Raw genomic sequence first — 21,012 nt, 5'->3', positions numbered from 1 at the left:
TTTAGGATGTGGATACTGTAACTTTACTAGCCAATTATCCTCCCCCGCTTTTTTACTTCCTAAGAATATAATATTTATTATTTATGTTTGTGTCATGTGTAATCTGCATGTAGAAGACTTTTGAATAGTTTTTCTACATATTTGAATATTTACCCTAAATTTGAGTTCAAAAGCTCATTTCAGTTGATTAAAGTAATTAATTGCCACTTTAAAGTGGTGGCAAGCGACCCATAGATTTTAATTAGAGCTGCTGATTGGCACTTTTAAACGTGCCAATCTCTGCAAAAGTGGTGATCGAATGCTAGTCATTGATCCCCTTTAGGACCTTCGGTGTTGGTAATGTTCAAATCAGGCTAATCGTAAATTTAAAGATGGTGAATAAGACAGTAAAAAGCAAAAGTAGCATTTAATATAAAAGTGGCTAACAGGCTGAAAAGAGGTTATCTTTTCAGCTATCGCTACTTATATATAGTGGGTAAACTGAAAAGTGATGCTATTTGTGCTCTTTGTTTTTTAAGCAATGCATTTTTGCATATTTCAAGCTACCAGTGTATAAAGTGCTAGAATGAGTTAGGTAAGATTTAGACTTTCTAGATGAGTTTAAATCAGAGTAAAATTAGTACAAACCACACAGTGCTGTAGCAGTCCATAAAGTTATTGTGGGTGCAAAGAGTATACCTGCATCTGGACCAGATACAGTATGGGAGCTCAACCATTCCATATACTTTACTTTATCTGCAATCTGTACAGAACAACACAGTAGTTTATCTTTTCTTATACAGAATAATATTAGGTTTAATACTATAAATATGTCAGCATCTGTTGCTGTGATGCAGTAATAGAACTTCAGGATGAATGCTATCATAGCCCTGCTTGTGGAGATTTGCTGCAGCTATGGGATAATCATAGAGCATATGTCATATTATTCAACTTTTATAAAGAGAAAACTCTCCAATTCAATCACTGTATGATAGAGTTTTCAATACAGAAGATTTACAAAACGATTCTCAGGGACTACCCACACAAAATATGCCAAGTTGATATAACTGCCCAATTGCTATTGTAAATTAGGTGCATATGAGGGAAACAGTGCAAATTCAACTGCCAATTTCTCTCTCAATTGCTAAAAGAGCAAAACACAGGAGAAACATGAAGAAGCTCTCAGCATTCATATATCACTACTTCATTCAGCTTTTTTTTTCCTGAATGGAACATCTAATGAAGCAATACTCTGCAGGTATTGGAAAGATAATTAGCACAACAATATACTACATGGCCTGACTGCTGATTTGAGAAAGAGTTAAGGAATCACTGCATTTCTCTAGCAGGGGAGGGGTTAATGCAGCACAGCTTACAGGCCCATAGTAAAGGGGAATTTTGGGGCCACCAATGATCATATAATGCCTGTTGATGGGAAATATTTATTATGCATCCTGCGATTCCTGGTATAGGACAAGTAATAAAAGTAGGTGACTACCCGCTGAGGGGCATAGGAGCACCACTCTGCAAATGACTATTAAACAATGTTCAGTATCTCTCTCCCTCCTTCACCATCATTCCCCCCCCTCCCCTTCCTCTCTCTGGCTGAGCTGGGGCACATGCTGTGGTCTCTGTGTTTGACAAGGGGGAACCCAAAGACATAGAAGCAATAGCATCCCCTGGGAGAGAAAAAGGGGAGTGAGAGGGACCCCTCCTCCACCAGGCCAGCAGAGGAAATTGGGAAGGAGAGAAGAATAGAGAAGGAGGCATGTCGCAGAGAGCTGAAGCATCCAGCACTGAATCAGCGGTGTTACAGCATCAGCACCAAAGAGGAAGAGATGAGGCCTGAGCTGTGCATCTGCTCTTGTCTTCCAGAGGAGGGAGAAAGGCAGATGCAGAATAATAGGACAATCAACCCTTCTATAAGGTGAGGGCGATAAACAGGGGAGTAGGGGGGCAGCAAAAAATAAAAAAAGGCTGCACATGGAAAAATATGCACATTTTTGAAATTGGGATAATTGAGTGAGGCCACACATGCAAAATGAAGGGGGAGGGGGGAGCTAATACATATTGACTTAAAATAATAGAAGGAATATGAAATTAATCACTTTGCAGTGTTTTTTTACCTATGCCCTATGACGGGCATTTTATTATGGAGATACATTATGCCGAAACAGTGGTAATAGGGTTGAGATTGATGGAATGTGGATGAGGGTGGTAAACTATATAAGCTTAGTAGGAAGCAGTCATTGCAGGGAAAATGATATGGAAATAGCACAAGCAGATGTAATGAATACATTAGGATATAAAAAAATGGAGAAGGGGAACAGAGAAGGGCACAGAGTACAAACAAGACAGGAGTAGTAGGAATGAGGGGACAGCGCTAATAATTTTTCTTTCTTAATAGGTTGGTGGACCACATCCTTGCCGCTCTCCTGCCAGTTACACAATCGGTCCTTTCCTGTGTGGTATCTGGAACTGAAAAAGACACAAAGACAACATCTGTTCTTCTGGTGGCCTAGTGAGGAACATCTGGGAAGGGAAAGAAAAGCTATATTAGCTTGTGTATCTGGAACTGGGATTACCTGGATGTCATTTTACCCTCGACTCAGGAGGACACTAAAGACAGGAAGGACACTCTGTAGCCTACCAACATTGAATAACAAGGACAGACCACCCAGCTATATTAGCAGGTAAGAGGATGTAACATTCTGATCATCAGATGCCTAGCAAAATGTACCGGAGAGGGGGACATGGAGGACGGGGGTGGAGGGAGAAGCAGGATGAGCAGTGTGGTTGATCAGGGAAATGATCTAGAGCACACAGGAGAAACAGAATGAGGAGGAAAAGCACACACAAGGAAAAAGACATGGAAGACAGCCAAAAGACATCTGGGATGTAAGTCCCATATCCTTGTGAATATGCTGCATAGGTGTATCATGTCAAAATGAACACTCCTACCTCCATTACCAAAATACAGCCATTTCCAAAGAACCTTATAATATGAATGAACAATTACATGTTGTCCTTTGACAAAAACTCAAGCACCTTAGCCGAAACTTCCATAAGTAAATGGATATACCAACCAAAATTTTTTTTTTAACAATTTTAGAGAGCACCCTGAAACCATAATCACATGCAATTTAGATATAGTAGTTATGAGATATTAGTATAGCAATAGGAATTATCCATTGATGTGCAACATTTACAGGAAAAAAAGCATTACTTCTAACAAATGTCTACTGTTATTTCATTGTTTAATGATAATCAGTCACTGAAACTCTAATCTGCACTATATTTTGTATTATATTGTCTACAGTAAGTTTCTGTACAATACCCCTAAAGCTTAAACACTTCAAGCAGTACCTGTGGCTATAACTTTTGTCACATTTGATTGCTTTACAAATTCACAAATTAGTAGCAATATCTATAATTACCTTGATGAGTGTCCTTAGCTCATGAAGAACCTAGGTAAAATGTAAATATGGTGCCCCAATTGAAACAAGGGTGATTTTCTTCTAACCACGGTCAATTAATTTGACATAAAAAGTGACCTCATACATGGAACTGATATCACAAATCATTGTTCCATAACACACAGCATAATACAAAGCCCAAAACATTCAATGTGCATAGCCTAAATTCTGCAATTTACACATTTGCCATGAAAAGCCATTATTCAAAAGTTTGAAGCATGTACTAGATAATGCACTACATGAATATTATTTTACAATGCAAAAATCTTTAATATTCTAATTCCTGCCCTGCCACCTAGACACTTTACAAGCCTTCAGTTAGCAGCTTTTATTAAACAGAGATGTTACATTTGAAGATTAGATGTGTTTTCTTGTAGTATACATGTATAATAAATTCATCAAGTGTTAAATAAGGTAGAAACCCACATTTGGAATGACATAGGATGTCTTTGTTGCAGTTACATATATATATGGAGAATACCTATGCTTGTGTTTGCGTGGAACAGGTAGATCCTTAGAATAGGAACAGACCCCTAGCTCCCCACAAAAAATGAAAATATACTGCTATTTAGGATGATCTGGACCTAAACAATGTTTATGATATCTGCTCTATAGCAAACCTGCAAAGCATCAAAATTTGACATGACTTTTATGCTGTAAAACTGTCCTGTCATTTACTTGGGTCATTATGACAACTTTCTCACTTATAATATATTAAAAGGCTTTTACTGGGTTTTCAAAATGTATAACTACAACACATATAAAGTTATAAAGATACATATTTATCATATTTATTATTACATTTTTATTGGTGGTGGTTTCCTACATAAGTCAAATATCAGTATGCTAAAGGGGAGGGTCATTTTTAAAGTCCTGATTGTCATTCTATTTTTGTTTCTCTTTCTTTTGTTTTGCATGTGTGTTTTGTTTCTGGTAAATTTATTCTGTGCCTAACACTGTATCAACACCCTATGCAGTGTGGAACTAAGTAACTACAGTTACAGTTGCACTCTGAGTTATACCTCACCCCAATGCCAATGTCCTTGCAGCACAAAATCAATGGCAGGACAGGATTTTGAAATGTTAACACTTGCTTTAAATGTTTGCCCTCTTGAAACATTAATAGAATCATAAAATGTTTTAGAAGTAAGTGGCTTGTTGACAGGTGACTGGAGTCTACTGCAGTGGGACCACATCAATCCTATGTGGGCTACTATGGAGTTAGTTTGCATAATGATTCTTTTTAAACCAATAAATGAAATGCCATGCTAAATCTCTTGGGTAGTTTGAGGCACTGAATAATTCTGAAGCCTTGCTTGGACTGCTTCATTTATATGTGCTTTAACAGCACAAACCTAATACTTGCCAATACTGCTTTCATAGATTATATGTCCTGTTTCTTGGGGTATTGACTATAATAACAGGAATGCATTGTTGTCAGTATTTTGTAAAGGTATTTTGGTAGGTATGGTACTTTGTTATATTTAATATTAAATACAAAATAGTGAGATTCCACCAGTTAATGGGACTTTAAAGGCCAATAACTTCAATTACACAAGGTAACTTGAATTCTAGAAAATACTTTAATAAATAACATTAAAACCACTACCATAAAAGAATTTTAAAAGGCAACTAAACACAATATAGGATATTCCTGTCGGGGTCACCCTCAAAGGACCCTAAAAATCAATTCTATTATTTGACATAGTTTGTACATCAAATTTCAAACTAATATTCAAATGTAAAATGATGAAATCTCACTATTTTGTATTTAATATTGAACAGAGATGTGGCCATGATAGGATGAAAAGGTTGGAAAATATATCACTATTATTACAGTACATGTAATATTACTGATACCTAATGTAATCTTATAACTGGCCAGATACAGACACTAATGTGTATACATTATTTGAAATGAAGATAAAAAAATGAAACTCCACTCCATAGTTTGAAGAGTGGTGAGGTAAAGTTAATGTGATAATCCCAGTGCCAGTAATCAAATTTATGATCTGATTTTGAAAAGTCATATGCTGATCATTTCAAAACCACTCTCTAATGTTTAGTCCTATCCATCCTGACCAAAGACTGCTTATCTTCACAGTTCTTGAATATGCATTTAAGTAAAGTGAACAAATATTTAACATTTGACTTCCTCTACTGGGCAGGTTCAAACACACATAACATGTACACGTTATTCAAAAAATACCTATTATAATTGCAACCTGGGGTCTTTTAACACATGCACCATCATTTTAAAACATTATTGACAGAGATACAGGTGTTTAATGTCTCTGATAATGTGTATCTCAGAGTTTATTCTAGACTCTAACCAAGACTGATAATTTAATACCCATGGAGCCAGATATTATAATGTAAATTCCAATATTAGCCAAGATTGCCATGTGACTTGTAAAGTACTTTGAAACATTATTTGTCCAAACTGTTGCCCTGTCCTTCACATAGAACAACTGAACATATACGTGGCTTAATCTCAGGATTTATTTAGGATTGGGTACATTTACTGCCAAATGTATATTAACTGCTTCATTTTGCATTATATAATTACATCCTATTATGTTAAGGTGATCTTTTCCATACAATTTTTCACAATAAATGTTGATTTAGAAATAATTAGACTTTGTTCACCTAGCGAGAGAACACTTACAATTTCCTGTTTACAAGGATATGCAGTTACATATTTTCTTAAGTAGTTGTAATTCAAAGTAAAAAAAAGGCAAAAATTAGTACACAATTCTGTAAATTAAAAAAGTAGTTATTGCCGCTATAGAATCAATATTGTACATTTACATACACTCACACACACACAAACACACTTAAGCTAAATGAACGATTACGACTGATCAACGATTATGCATGATTATATTTGAACGATCGTATTGTGCACAATTCTGTACATGCTGTAACAATATGATTGTTCAAATATAATCCACCAATAGTGTACACATGCTAGATACGATTGTTTGAACGATGCAGGGAGTGACATGTAAAGGAGAAATTGTATTGCAGAAACATGCACGATCACTGAACGACCGTACACACGATAGATAGATAGATAGATAGATAGATAGATAGATAGATAGATAGATAAATAGCGAACGGTCTTCGTTCATTTCCAACGACAATCCTCATTCGTCGGCGTCGTTGGTCACCTTTTTTGTGAACAATTTTCCGATCACTCTTTTCATTTGTTTCCAATGATAATTGTTGGAAGTGTGTACGCAGCTTTAGTTTTCATTTATCCAGACCATGAAATATTTAGTAGTTGGTCCAATTTACCTAAGCTTGTTCTAATGAAACTATTTGTATGTGTGGGAAAATATCTGTAACATTACAAGACAAGTCCAGTAGAATAGGACTAAGTATTACTAATAGCGTCACTATGATGGCAATATGTAAAGTATAATGTAGTACATAGCTTGAAAGAGAATGAGGACAAAAATATGGTAGCCACCATTTGTTCATTTATTGTTCATTCATTAGCCTAAAGGGAGCTATATAAGTGAACAACTTTTGATTTATTTGGCATGTTTTTCAAGATTGGTAACTTACTAGGAAATCAACCAAAAATAAGTAATCCAGTCCCTGAGTTTTAAATATTTAGGAGACTCTGTCACTCACAAAATCTGCCTGCACATAGCTTACTTTCCCCCAGGCAAGATTACTTATCCAGCCATTCACCCTTGTCACATCCTACTCTGCGGTAGCCTCTGCTTCTGTAGCAGGTTTCCATGAATGTGGAAGCTCATGAACTACTCTAGGTGACATCATAAGCACCCAATCACCAGGCCCAGCTGGAAACAATCTTATGTCTAGAGCAATAGTATATACCCACCAGCTGACTACTTTTTTGGGTAAGGCTAATTGGAAAAAATAAAAAACTTTGCCTGATAAGAGGTATCTATATATGTCACTTCTTATTTTCTGCTTCATTCAGTTAGACTGTAGCTATATAGCCAAATGTGCAAGTTGGTGGCAAAAGGCTGCCAAATGCTTAGCGAGCAAAATATGTGTTCTTTAATGTTCTCTACTCCCCATATAAATATAAAAAATATAACAATACTTCTAAATGTATACCTAACTTAATTGCAAGAAAATAATGAATTTAACATCCAAATCACAACCATTATGAGTCATATACCCATTTACTACTACACTACTTACGTTTTCCATATTTTTACTTAATCAACTGTCAGTTCTGTTCTTGACTTTAGTCTGTTCTTCTTGACCCTGAGCTTTTTTTCTTTGTCAGTTCTCTGAGGATGAAAAGATAAATAAATTTGACAGCATGTGACTTAATTGTGTTTCCTTTACTTATCAACTGTCTGTAACAAGACATCAGTTGGTGGCTCTGTATTAAATTATGTCTTGAAACACTTGGGGAATATGATCTTATTAAAGCAAGGGCACAGAACTCCAAGAAGAATAGGCTGGGTGTTTGTACTTGCTTACCAATAGCATTCTTTATACTGTAATATGAAATTAATGAAAGTTGAAAGGGGGGTGCATTTTGCCCTTATAATGGCTCTTGCAGACTTCTTGCAAAACTTCATAACTATATTTATCTTTTGTACCTTTTTAAAAAGCTTTGCATACTAGTCATCTTTTGATAGCAATGTATAATAATCATAACATTTTCTTTACACAGGTGCCAACTCTTCATTCTGGATATTCATGACTTCATGTCCTGTCTGCCAAAGCTGTGCTGCACATTAAAACTCCCCCATCCTACCTTCTTTCATGTCCCTGCCTTCCTTAATAGACCAGACACTGTTTCCCAAGTGCACCTGTAGCCTCAAAAGTAGTATCTGCCTGACCTCATATAATTTTTTAGCCCTCCTGAAGAGGGGGCTGGAGAGCACAGTGAGAGGCAGAGTGTAGGGAGGGGGTGCAGGGCCAAAGGGGGTTCAGACGTTAAGATGCAGAGCTCCCCCCAGAGGAGAGAAGCTGTAGAGGAGGCTGGAGGCCTCTCTCTGAATCATGTGCTCTCGGGGGGTGGGGAAGACCACGGATCAAGGGGGACGGAGTGGCAGAGCTGGGGAGCGGGAAAGGATCCGAGGAAGAGTAAAAGCAGTTATTGGTCAGCTAGAGGGAATTTTACGGGATCTCAAGCAAGTGGCCAAAGAGCTGAGAGAGGTAAGTGACTGCAAAATCAATGTTAATAAACACGTTGACACCAGAAAGCTTTGTTCAGCATTCTAAACTTTGCATGCAGCAAAAATAAATGGTATTTGTACTTTTATTCCCCACAGTTTGCTATTCATTATAAATGTGCTGTTTCAGTTTTCCTCATTATAAGAATACCTTATGCTGCAATAGGTTAGCTCATGCAATATCTATTATGGACTGTCTGGACAACTCTCTGCTCACCCTGCTTACCTATTATCCTCAAAGCACTGCAATGCAAAGCTATGATAAGCTATTAATAATGGAATATTATTAGAATATAACATTTGCCTAAAACTACATCTGTAACATCATGTCTATTTCCCCAAATTAGTACAGATCTGGACGCCATGCTTCAGAATTGCAGAAACATAAAAATATCTACAAGGATTAAAATGGCATTCCAGCTAGACAGAGTGGGAATGCCTGGAACATCTGTACTGTTGCCAACATCCCTTTTTTACCCGTATTGTGTCACTGTGGCAGGAACCAAAAAAATGGTGACCCTCACAGGAAAGTCTTCAAATGCCACCTGTTAATATAGTGGGGAAGATTTCCCCCAAACGTTATGTCCTGGTAAACAGTAAGGTATTTAAATACCATATTTCATAGGCAAATCAAAAGGACAAGATACTCTTATACTAGATCTGCCCTGTGTGTCATGTACTGTGCAAGCATAAAGATTGTGCCTGATCCCCATGGACATCCACTAGTTGCTAGATTCTTGCCCTCAAATACCCCCCTTCCCTTTTTTTATGAAACAATAAATGTTCAGCAGTGGCCCAAACAAAGAAACAAAACAAGGAAAATATTTTACAGTGTGTACATTTCGAATCTAGGTGTTGGCTTCCTTATCCTGCTGTCATACACATATACTACAACTGACAGTGGCAGTTGTAGTAAGAATAGGAAGTAGGAGGGAAGTCTCCTAAATGGAAACACATACATCAACTTCACAGAGATCTAAGTTTTCCCCAATGTATGCAATCCCCAAAGGATCACCATTTATGATAGCAAAATATGTAATAATTGATATTTGTAGTTCCTAAAACAATGCAATTATCAATAAAGAATGTAAAAACCCCCTTTTTTCTACATAAACCACTCTATAGTATACAAATATATCTGCCTGGAGATCGACTTTAATTGAATTATTTTACATAGGTAGGTAAATACAGTTATTTCTAGGTCTTTATAGAAAGTCTAAAGTCCCTAACATACTCTGAGGCCAGTTTTGAGGGGGCAAATAAAATACCATTATGTTTTTGAGGTGTGGAAGGAAACCGCAGTGGCCAGTGAAAATCTACACATACAAACCTAATAGCTTTTAACTACAGGGCAAAGAAAATAAAACACTACAACCAAATACCAAGATTACAGTTTACTAAATAAAAATACCTGTTAATCTTGTTAGAATTTTTTGGCTTTCCTATGCCCTCTGCACATGGCGAGGGACATTCTAGGCCATCCTTCACCACCACCATCAGAACCTCCGCCTCCCCCGACCCCCACCTGCATATCAACCACTCCCCCACCATTAAATACCCAGACACCAATCTTGGATTTAAATTGTCTGGCAAGCAGCCGTTTATTTAATCACCATGAAATAGATTAACCTATCAAGTAATAAACAAACAAATATCCCATAATAAATAAATTACAAATAAATAAATACATTTACCCCTTTTGATATGCAAGCATAAATTAACATAACACTCCATTATTATTATTATAATTATTAATTAACCGGGATTATATAACGCAAACATATTACATTGAATATAACCTATTTAACCAACAACCTAATTCCTCCCTTTTAATAATACATAACTATAGCAACAATATCCATAATGTTATCAAACTCCCAGGCTGCAGGTTTTAGAAGGCTAAATTCGCACCCAACAGGACTTTAATTCTTCCAACATCTCCACCTTGGCCCCTAGCCGCCCAGCACCACTTCAGGAGCCATAATCATCCATTCACCATAAAGGGGGAGACCTCACCAAAGAGGATCCCCCCCTGCCAAATTCCACCACTTTACTAATGCACTGGATCCTTGCCTTCCAAGACCCCAACCGCTAAAATGAACCACACTTACAAATTATAACCATAAAAGTGATGGGTGGGCGGGAAAATCTTTCTTCCAAAAGAGGTCCTCTCACTTCCGTCCAGCCCATTTTAACTCATCCTATTCCTAATCCCCTCCTACCCCACGCTCCACACTAACACAGCCACCTCTAGCCTTACTACATTTTATTAACCCTTAACACCCCTGGGCTAGGCCTCCACATGTCATGTAGGCCCTGCACCTAATTTCTTACGGCTACGGGCCTCTCTTTTTCATATGTTTCCTCAACAAGCCCTCCTACGTCTTTTCACTGACTTCATAAATATTAGTAGTTATGTTTTATGGAGATCTAGAAGTGGGAGTGTTGAGTAGTTTAGCAAAAGACAGCGACTGGTGCCGACAACACAACGCCAATGAAAAGCTGTCAGCCCACAACCATCCTCGAGAGCCGGGGTATTTTGAGTAAACTAAAACATATCTTTCTGTTTTTGCAGGGTCTTTAATATGGGATAAAACGCAGAAAATGTGCATTCACTGTACTGTACATGTCTATTCTATTATGCCTTCACATACACTTTGTTCACATAATTTGTAAGGCTTACCTCCATGAAAATACTAATAAGCTACAATAAATGTTTGATTCCAGATCCTTCATCTCCTCCCTTATTGTAGGCTACTGGCATGCAACTGCGATTGTTTAGTTTCATTGACATGATGGGGAGGAGTTGGATTAAACATTGAGCTTACACAGATGGCATGTTTCCATGGAAATGATATTTCTGATATTTAAAGATCAGGATCAGATACAAGAAAAACATTGCTGTTTATTCTGGGTTACACAAAACAGAAATTCTTTTCCCTATTGCATTGTGTGTACATATACATCTATTTATTTATTTTAATATATGTATATTAGGCTAGTACAGTGCGGGTACAGAAATTATCTTTGATGGCCAAAATACAGAGGCAAAATCCAGCTGTTTTTTTCTAGGACAGGCTAGGGAAAGACATAAAGGAACAAAGGAACCTGGCTGACATGGGAGCAACTCTAGTTTTATTACATCTTCCCCATTTCTTTGAGTATGGTAAATGTAAATCAATAAAATCTTATACCTATACCAACAGATACTTTAATGAAAAAAGTAACTGGTGCCCCAAACATAAAGTTCTTTTATTAGGAACTTCCTGTTAGAGGTTGACAACATTCTGTACTTGTCTCCTAATATGATTCCTGTATTGTTACCCTGGTTCCAACAGAGAGTTTAGGTGACCATGTAAAAACAAGTGCTGGTGTACTGTTGTCACCAGCAGAAAGGCCCACCCTAAGATTTGCAAAGCAGTCATTCCCACAGCTCACATAGATAAGAATTGACTGCAGGATAAATCAACACTGAAATTCTATAAAGTGTGAGAGAATTGAGAAAGAGTATTTTCTAAAAAAAAAGAGTTTTTGATGCACAATTTTTTAGCTAGGTCAATAAAAGACTTTCAGTTAAAGCAGTTTTTAGCCTTTTTAACATGGGGGACCCTTGAAATGACTTTCATGTCTTCAGGGAACCTCTGCTATAATGATTATATCCACAGCTCACAGTACATTTGTGTGGCAGTCAGTATGAAGAATGCCAAATAGATTATTGATGTCACATTAGCTGACCTGAAAGCCACAAATTGCTCACTGTCTAAGGAAACCCTAGCAACCTCTGGAGGAACCCTGGTTGAGGAACCACTGAGTTAGGTTTACATCAGCTTATGAAAATAATTAAATAAAAAATACTTTTTTTTAGGTTTGCAAAGTGCTTTTTGTAAGGACACAGAAAAATCAGCACCTTGGATAATTCACTATTAGCTATCTGATATATCATTTGGGAATTTAGGTGATTTTTATCTCTGTCATGGACATCACCAGTTGTTTTACTCTCTTTGTATTCATTTTTAATTGTCAGTAAAACCCACAAGTAACACATGATCATCTGTTAGAAAAACAAAAAATGTTTAACTGCAGTGCTTAGTGAATTGACCCCAACTCAATATATTTTGCTTACTTTATAGTCTTAGTGTGCTGTATCATGTAATCTGTAAGCATACTTGAAATACAGCTAGCGTAATCTTTCAGTGGAGATACATGTTTATTCAAGTCACTTGGATTTGGTTTTATCAAGTTTCAAGTAGCACTTAAAGCACCTTTAAGTCCCTTTTAAAGGATTCTTAAGTGGACTCTTAGGCAATATCATCATATGTTATTTTATCATGTCTTAATTGCTGTTTAGAATATCTTAAAAAGCAACTTTAGGTGAAGATGTCCTTTAATTAATTTTTCCCACCCCTTTGAGTGTCTACAAGCAGTGAAAAAGGTGCCCACACTTGGATGAGATACATTTTTTTACACTGTTAAAAAATATACACATATACACACATCCAATGCTTTTTTAATAGATAAGAAAATATTTCTTTTTAGATGTATTCTGTAATTAGCTTGCTGTGAGAGGAACAACTAACATTTTACTTATTTGTTTTAGGTGGTGGAGCAGATAGACAGACTTACCTCGGACTTTGAGTTTGAGCTAGACACTGATGACTGGACTCCAGGAACTGTTAGTAGCACATCCAGCAGTGAAAAAGGTGGTCCTCTCTGTGACCTGGGACCTCTGGATTTCCTGAGTTCAGACAGCTGGGAGTTCTGCTCTTTTCTAGAAGCCTCTACACCTTCTGACTCTGGAGATGGCTCAGACCGCCCCCCTGATTTCAGGCTTCTTAATGGAGGGGCCACACCTAATGGGCCAGATTCGTCTAGTGAAGAAACTCCTGTGCCACCTCAGAAGCCCCTTCCAGCAAGGACACCCGGTTCTAGGGACCGGGTAAGGTTCAGTGACAAAGTTCTATACCATGCACTTTGCTGTGATGACAGCGAAGACCCCCCTTATGGCCAGGAGACCCCTCGTGACCCTCCAAGAGCTTCTGCCCCTTGTGGTGTCATACGGAGCAACAAAGGGGGAAACGCTGGAGTCAGGAGGGGCACCAGGAATTGCAGTACCCAGACAGTGTGTGACAAGAGCACCCAGACTGTGTTACCATATGTGCCAAAAAAGGGGAAAAAAGAGCAGAGCTGAATGGTGGAATAATAGGGATATTAGTATGAGAACAAGTAGGGCAATAAAGATGTGTTGGGAAAACAAGTTACAAAATGAACCACCAGAGATGTTTGAATAAGTGTACTGTACAAAGACATGACAGCAAGAATGCTGCATTAGGGGACAGCTAAACAAATAGGTGTCATGGTGACATCTCTGCACACTAATCTTGTATGGGCAATATATGGTGCACTTTTTAACCTTTCTTATAAACTGTGGGTAGAGAGGGCGGTAGAGTGCAGCCCCTCATAACCCATCTTATAACCTCACATTTCCTGCTGTAACCTCATATGTCTTTCTGTCCCTGAGCCAGCAAAATCTTCACGTCACCTATATACTATTAAAGAGAGAAGAAAACACTGTGTCCATTGAGTGTTTTTAAGGAGACCAACTGAATAGGTTGGGTTAATGAGTTATCACTAAACTGTACATTGTTTTAACTTTTATGTTTCTTCTACAGCAAGACTTTTCCAAATGAAAAGCAGTGAGCCTTGGTGCTCTTAAAATGGAATGCAAAGGATGTACACAGCAAAATGAAAGCAGAGTAGAAATGCACTCAGCAAGGACATACTTTTATAACTGGGGTAATTGCTCTCCAGAGGTCATTATATTCTCTGCTGCACCTTACCAATTTCATAGCTGTTGTGACATTGCATTTCCAGACCATTAACCTTCAAACATTTCACTTACCAAGAACGTTCTGTGCTCCAGAGAGATAGAAACAAATTGTATGTTGTGTGTAGATATATATATATATATATATATATATATATATATGTGTGTGTGTGTGTGTGTGTCTGTGTTTAGATAAGCAAAGTCAATTGCAGAACAGAAATTTAGTTTTGTGATGGCATGTCTTAATGATGAACATTATAAACACCAGTAAATTGATTTGGTCCAAGCTAAGGCCACCATTGAGCCACTGATGTGGACATCATTACTTAATTAGTAATGTCTGTATACTTGTATACAGCAGGAACACTGAATCACTCAACAAGTAGAAGCACAGATGTCATATCAAGTGTTTTAACACTTGAATAAAGATCTAGCAAAGGTTACAAAGGATACAGGGATGAGATAAAAGACAGGGATAAGTGATACAAATTGTGAAAAGGTGGAAGAAGAAAGTTGTGGACAGTATAGGAATATACTGTAAAGACAATGTACTGAATATAAAATGTCAGACAATTTGACAGTCAAATAGTCATATTCATAATAACTAATGTTACCTGAGCTGCATTACTGTAAAGACAATGTACTGAATATAAAATGTCAGACAATTTGAGAGTCAAATAGTCATATTCATAATAACTAATGTTACCTGAGCTGCATTGCAGTGCAATATATACACAGTTGTCTCTTTCCTTCCAAATTTTCAGAATAAATCTCCTGCTACACTAAACTCTGGGATGCATGGCCTAAGATCTCCTGTCTAAAGCTCCAGATGCTAGATTTTCTTAAACTGGAATGGCTGTTTCTAATGATCTTGTGTCGGAATCTACTGTTACTACAGGTGTCCCACAACTCCACCGAGCCCAATCACTAGTTGACAGACGCCTGATGAGACCACTTTAGTCCCTGCAGCAGGGCATCTCCTGCAAGTCCTTTCTACTGTCCTCTGCGTAGAACAAAACACCAGTACAGTGATAATTTCTTAACTGTCACGGCAACATTTATTGAGTATCTTTACAATACTTAATTGTATATAATGCAACCATCCTGAAGAAAATAGGAGATTTATATACATTGCAGCTAAAATGCCCTGTGCCAAAAAATGACCTACATAGTTTAAATATAGAAACGTGAAACATGCAGACTGGAGACACATAGTATATTCTATGGTAAAATGTCATTTCTGCAATCTTATAAACAATATTATATGAATCCATATTCCTCTTTAAGGGTATATAAGGATAAATACTAACTTACTGAAAACACGTAGCAAAGCAAAAAGCTGTTATATTAATAAGTCAGTTCTCTTGTGTTATCTCCCCCAGGTCAGGAAACAGCATGAAATTGAAGTCTGATTGGGTACAATAAGCAGATGCCTGTTTTTCCTCTAATCAGAACTCATGGATCAACATCTCTCCCTGGTAAAGAATAATTTATCTAAAAAAAAAAAGTAATCTTCTTTTGTTAATTAAGTCCCAGACATTTCACATAGGGGCATATTTATAAAGCAAAGAATGATTGATTTGACAGTTATTCACTGCCTATTTGCCTCTGGATGCTTGTTGTTTAAACATAGCTGTGAAACACACTTGCCAGCTGGTTTCACCATCGTGTTCAGTAAATGAAGTCAGATCATCAGGACACCCCCGATATTACTGGTAAGTACACATTTGTGGGGTGTAATAAAAATATATACTGTTTCCCACACACAATCATGCACTTGTTTGTTATAGAACTCCCTAGGCACACACAGCTTGGCCGTATGCTGAGTATTTTTTAATTTGTGAAGTTATAAAGGAAATGGCAAAGAGATTTACAATTTAGCATATTTTTGGAAGCTAAAAAATGCTAAAATATAAAACTTATAGCTAAGATTTGAAAGTGATCTTATTTTGTCTTATGTCATAGTGCCTCTATCTGTTGTTTTTTTATACAACTTTTTTATGTTTAGGTTATTAATATATGCATATATCACAACACCTACAGTAGTGACAATGAGTAATGGTACCCCCCACCTCTTTCCAAAGAATCATAATTTGATGTGAAATAAACCAAAACTGACAAGTTAATTAACCTCCTAGCAGTTAAGCTTGACCTTCGTACGGGCAAAAAAAAATGGCTAGGATGGTTAACCCCCGAGTTTTTTCCCATCCTTACTTACCTGGTCCCGCTGTGCTCATCCAGCGTCGTGTTCGTGTTCCAGCGTCGTCCTCCGTCGATCGTCGTCCGTCGATCTCCCTCTCCAGCGTCGGGTGCCTTCGTCGGGTGCCAGCAGGACCGGTAAGAAGCCGGACGGCATCTTACCTGGTCCCGCTGATCGTCCACGTCCTTCTTCTTCCAGCGCCGGATGATCTCTGAAACGAGAAGCCGTCCGGCGGAGAAAAAAAAAACGGACGGCTTCTCCCTGCGTGCGTGATGACGTCGGCGCATGTGCGGGAAATTCAAATTGAAACTCATTCAAACATTTTGTATTGGATTCAATACAAACTCCTGTATCCAATCCAATACAAAATAATTCCAAATAAATACAAAGTATATAACTGGTAAATTCAAACTGTCATTTTGTATTGGATTGAATACAAACTCCCTATTCAATCCAATACAAAAAATAAAAAAAAATAAAATAAAAGTAAATAACTTGGAAATTCAAATTTATATTTTGTATTTGATTGGATACAAACTTGCGTATCCAATCCAATACAAAATAATATAAAATTAATACAAAGTACATAACTGGTAAATTCAAACGCTCATTTTGTATTGGATTGAATACAAACTCCAGTACCCAATCCAATACAAAAAAAAAAAAAAAAGAAAATACATTTTTTATATTCATATTATCTACTAGAACCCCTGTTCGGACATATTTCTGTAAGTTACAGGTCTACAATTTAAAAAAAAAATTTCATGAAAAACAGTGGATCACTTTTGGTACAGAAATCTAGACCTCAGTGTAACGCTCAGGTGGTTAAACCCACAAGCAGACGCTTCTCTTTTACTGTATGACTTAGCATATTCTAACATAACAACATAATAATAAAACAAATGAAATGGCAGTGATATCACACCCTGTTAAAAATAGATGCAGTTAAGGGTTAGCTGTTGCTCACAATAAGACTTCTAGAATTCTCAAATTACATTTTGCCTTACAATTTACTTGTGACTATATATGTAGATATTTTATTTTTGATTTTTTCTTTTATCAACCATAGGCTGGTTAATGATGTTCGCTGCACCTTTTTTCATGTTTTCCCTTTGAGGCCATGTCACTTTTTTCCAGTGATCCTGGTTTGCTCAACTATCCCACAAGCAGATGAAACATGGGCACTTTGTGTATCCACTTTGCTGTCCAAGTAGGAAGTTCACCATTTTTCATGATAGCTTTTGTAAGACCATTTTGATATTTTCATATTTTTCTTTAAGTTTTGTTAAGTGACTAATTGGAATTGATGCATAACAGATGCTATTATGCAGTAAAACAGATTTGAAACTTCGAGTGTCTATGAAAAGTCGCCAGTCTTCTGCTCAGTATTCTGGTATTCCCATATGGGCTAGTAGTACAGGGATGTTACAACAGTACACAAAGTCTATATGCTCACTGAAATATGGTAGGAGTGTACCATGGTCATCATTTATAATGGTCATATATGGAGCATTTTCAGACTGAACCAAATCTACAACCCTCCCCTTTATTTATATTGCAAGCTCTATCGGGTAGGGCCTTCTTTTTCTCCTGTGTCATTGTCAAGTGTGCATGTTTGTCAGCTGCAGCCCCTATTTTTTATACAGTGCTGCAAAATATTGGCACTTTATAAATAAAGGATATGATTACACTGGGGAACAATTTTGAACAAATTTTTTGTTGACTTCAATTTTTAAGCTTATTTACACTAAATTAGGTATACTGATTCTAAAAGTGCAGTTAGTTTTCTTCTATCACATCAGGTTTTTTCTCTGACGCTTATATTAATGCTATTACTGTACCGTGGATTTGTATAGGCTATTCATTTACATGCAAGACAGTGTGGCCAGAGGTTGTGCGCTGCTCTACATAGTGAATAAGCAAAATTTATTTTTCTACTTACACACGTATTTCCTTTCTTTCTCATCATGTTGGTTCTGCTGTTTTTCCTCATAAGTGCCTAAACAACCCTGATTCATTATGTTATATCTGTGGCAGTTTCACCATTCCCAGTCAAAGAGCGAACTTCAACACATTTGTAGAGCAAGCCTATTTGGCATATTTCAAAATTGAACTTGGTGATCAAGATAAGTCTTGGGCCCCTCATAAGGTGTGCAAACAGTGTGTCGAGGGTTTACGGATGTGGACAAAGGGAATACGTGATAAGATGCTATTTGGTATACCTATGGTTTGGCGAGAGCCAGGAGATCATTTCAGTTACTCCTAATTTTTTATAGTGAAAACATCAGGATATAACAAGAACAATTATTGTAACACACAGTGCCGGTTTTCGGTACACTACCCTCTCTTGAAGAACATGATTATGGTGATGAACTAGGTGACAACAATGATTAAGAGTTTGAAACTGAAGAGGACTCTGTTCGAAAGGGATTTGATCAGCATGAGTTGACTGATTTGGCACGTGATTTGGGACTATTGAAGAAGGATTCAGAACATCTAGTATCAAGACTGCGTGAGAAAAACTTTCTTGAAAAAGGAACAAAGGTATCAAACTTTCGAACCAGAGAAATTTCATTTTTGCAGTACTTTAGAACTGACAGTGGCTTTGTGTATTGTCAGAACATACCTGGTTTAATGGAGGAATTGGGAATTCCAATCTATAACCCAACTGAATGACGACTATTCATCGATAGCTCAAAGCGGAGCTTAAAGTGTGTCCTCCTTCACAATGGCAACATATTTGGGTCAATCCCAATTTACCATTCAGCTTCTCTTTGTGAAGAATATGCAGACATAGGGTCATTGAGTTGTTATATCACCAACACAATTAGGTCATCTGTGTTGACCTTAAAATGGTATGCTTCCTTCTTGGTCAGCAACGCAGATACACCAAGTATCTCTGTTATCTGTGCATGTGGGACAGCAGAGCTCGTGAGAGGCATTGGGTGGAAAGGAATTGGCCTCCAAGATCTGCCTTAAAACCAGGTGATCCAAACATTCTACATGAGCCACTTGTTGATAGAAAGAATATTATATTCCCGCCTCTGCACATGAAACTGGGATAAATAAAGCAGTTCGTTAAAGCTTTGCCAACTGAAGGAGAATATTTCAAGTACCTCAATTTGGCATTTCTAAGCCTGTCATTTGAAAAAATAAAGGTCAGTTTGTTTGATGGTCCACAGATTCAGCAGCTCATCAAAGATGAACATTTCATCAGGACAATGTCAGAAGTTGAAAAGAATGCTTGGTTATCATTCAAACCCATTGTAAAGGACTTTCTTGGCAACACACAAGCAAATAATTACAAAGAAATTGTTCAGAAACTCTTGGAGAGCTACAAAATGCTTGGGTGCAATATGAGCATCAAGGTGCATTTTCTGCAAAGCCATCTTTCTAACTTCCCGGTAAACCTTGGTACGTGGTCAGTGATGAGCAAGGTGAACGATTCCACCAGTATTTGAAGATCATGGAAGGACGGTATCAGGGTAGATGGGATGTACATATGATGGCTGACTATTGTTGGAGCATCAGTGGGGGATTGTCCTAACACTAAACACTCTAGGAAAAGCTAAAAGGGTAAATTTTTACCTTAACCACCTACACGATAAATTTTCAAATGTTTTACTGTAAAAAATGTCATAGAGTAACAATAAATCCTTTGTATTAACAAATGAATTTAAATAAACAGTAAATTCAAATATTATTTCATAATTTTTTTTATTGTATGTAAAATGTGTATGTTTTTTGAAAAGAAATGGAGGGTACCCTGTATTGTAAAAACTGATGTTATAGTCATTTCTGGATTCACCTCCCAAAAAAGTGTAAGATCTAACTCAACAAATGCATTCCCCAGTGTTATTGTTAGCAATAATGTTGATATTAACTAAACAATGTAAGCTAAAAAGAAACGTGTGCTTTGTTTATGCACCCCATTCTAAACTTACTTTCTCTTCTTTCCCCTGGAGCTCCCTTCACCAGCCAGGAAAGTCTAGGACAGCGGTTGCCAACTAGTGGTCCGCAAGAAAATTTTGGTGGTCTGTAGCTCAGGCCGTTGCACCCCCAAACGGGGTCAAGAGAAGGACCCTGCTGGCAGGGTGCACCAGCCAGAAGTGGGTTCAGGCTAGTGGGCAGACTGTGTCCCTGGACAAAACCACTCTCTCATCGCAGGCTCAGATCTGCGATGAGAAAGTGGGCTGGGGTATGTCATGATGACGTAACTATTGGGGAGGTTTCTCTCCTTTGAGTGACACCTGGCTCCTCACACATTCGCGGTCAGGAGCCAGCAATTTTAGTGGTCCGTGGGACCGAAAAGCTGGCTGACCACTGGTCCAGGACACTATTTGTAGGTAGGGTCAAGTT

The 21,012-nt window shown here is 37.5% G+C and overlaps 1 protein-coding gene across 1 annotated transcript; it reads left to right on the top strand.

Moving 5' to 3' along the window:
• The first annotated feature begins 1,576 nt into the window (after positions 1 to 1,576).
• INSYN1 (inhibitory synaptic factor 1) lies at positions 1,577 to 14,195 on the top strand. Its single transcript, XM_072402136.1, has 4 exons — positions 1,577 to 1,906; positions 2,387 to 2,672; positions 8,125 to 8,612; positions 13,227 to 14,195. The coding sequence occupies exons 3-4, from the start codon at positions 8,457 to 8,459 to the stop codon at positions 13,815 to 13,817; spliced, it is 747 nt and encodes a 248-aa protein (XP_072258237.1). The 5' UTR covers positions 1,577 to 1,906; positions 2,387 to 2,672; positions 8,125 to 8,456; the 3' UTR covers positions 13,818 to 14,195.
• Positions 14,196 to 21,012: the final 6,817 nt, after the last annotated feature.

The sequence above is a fragment of the Pyxicephalus adspersus genome, chromosome 2 (genome assembly GCF_032062135.1).
Source record: "Pyxicephalus adspersus chromosome 2, UCB_Pads_2.0, whole genome shotgun sequence".
NCBI lineage: Eukaryota > Metazoa > Chordata > Amphibia > Anura > Pyxicephalidae > Pyxicephalus > Pyxicephalus adspersus.
This window is presented reverse-complemented; position numbering and strand designations above follow the sequence as displayed.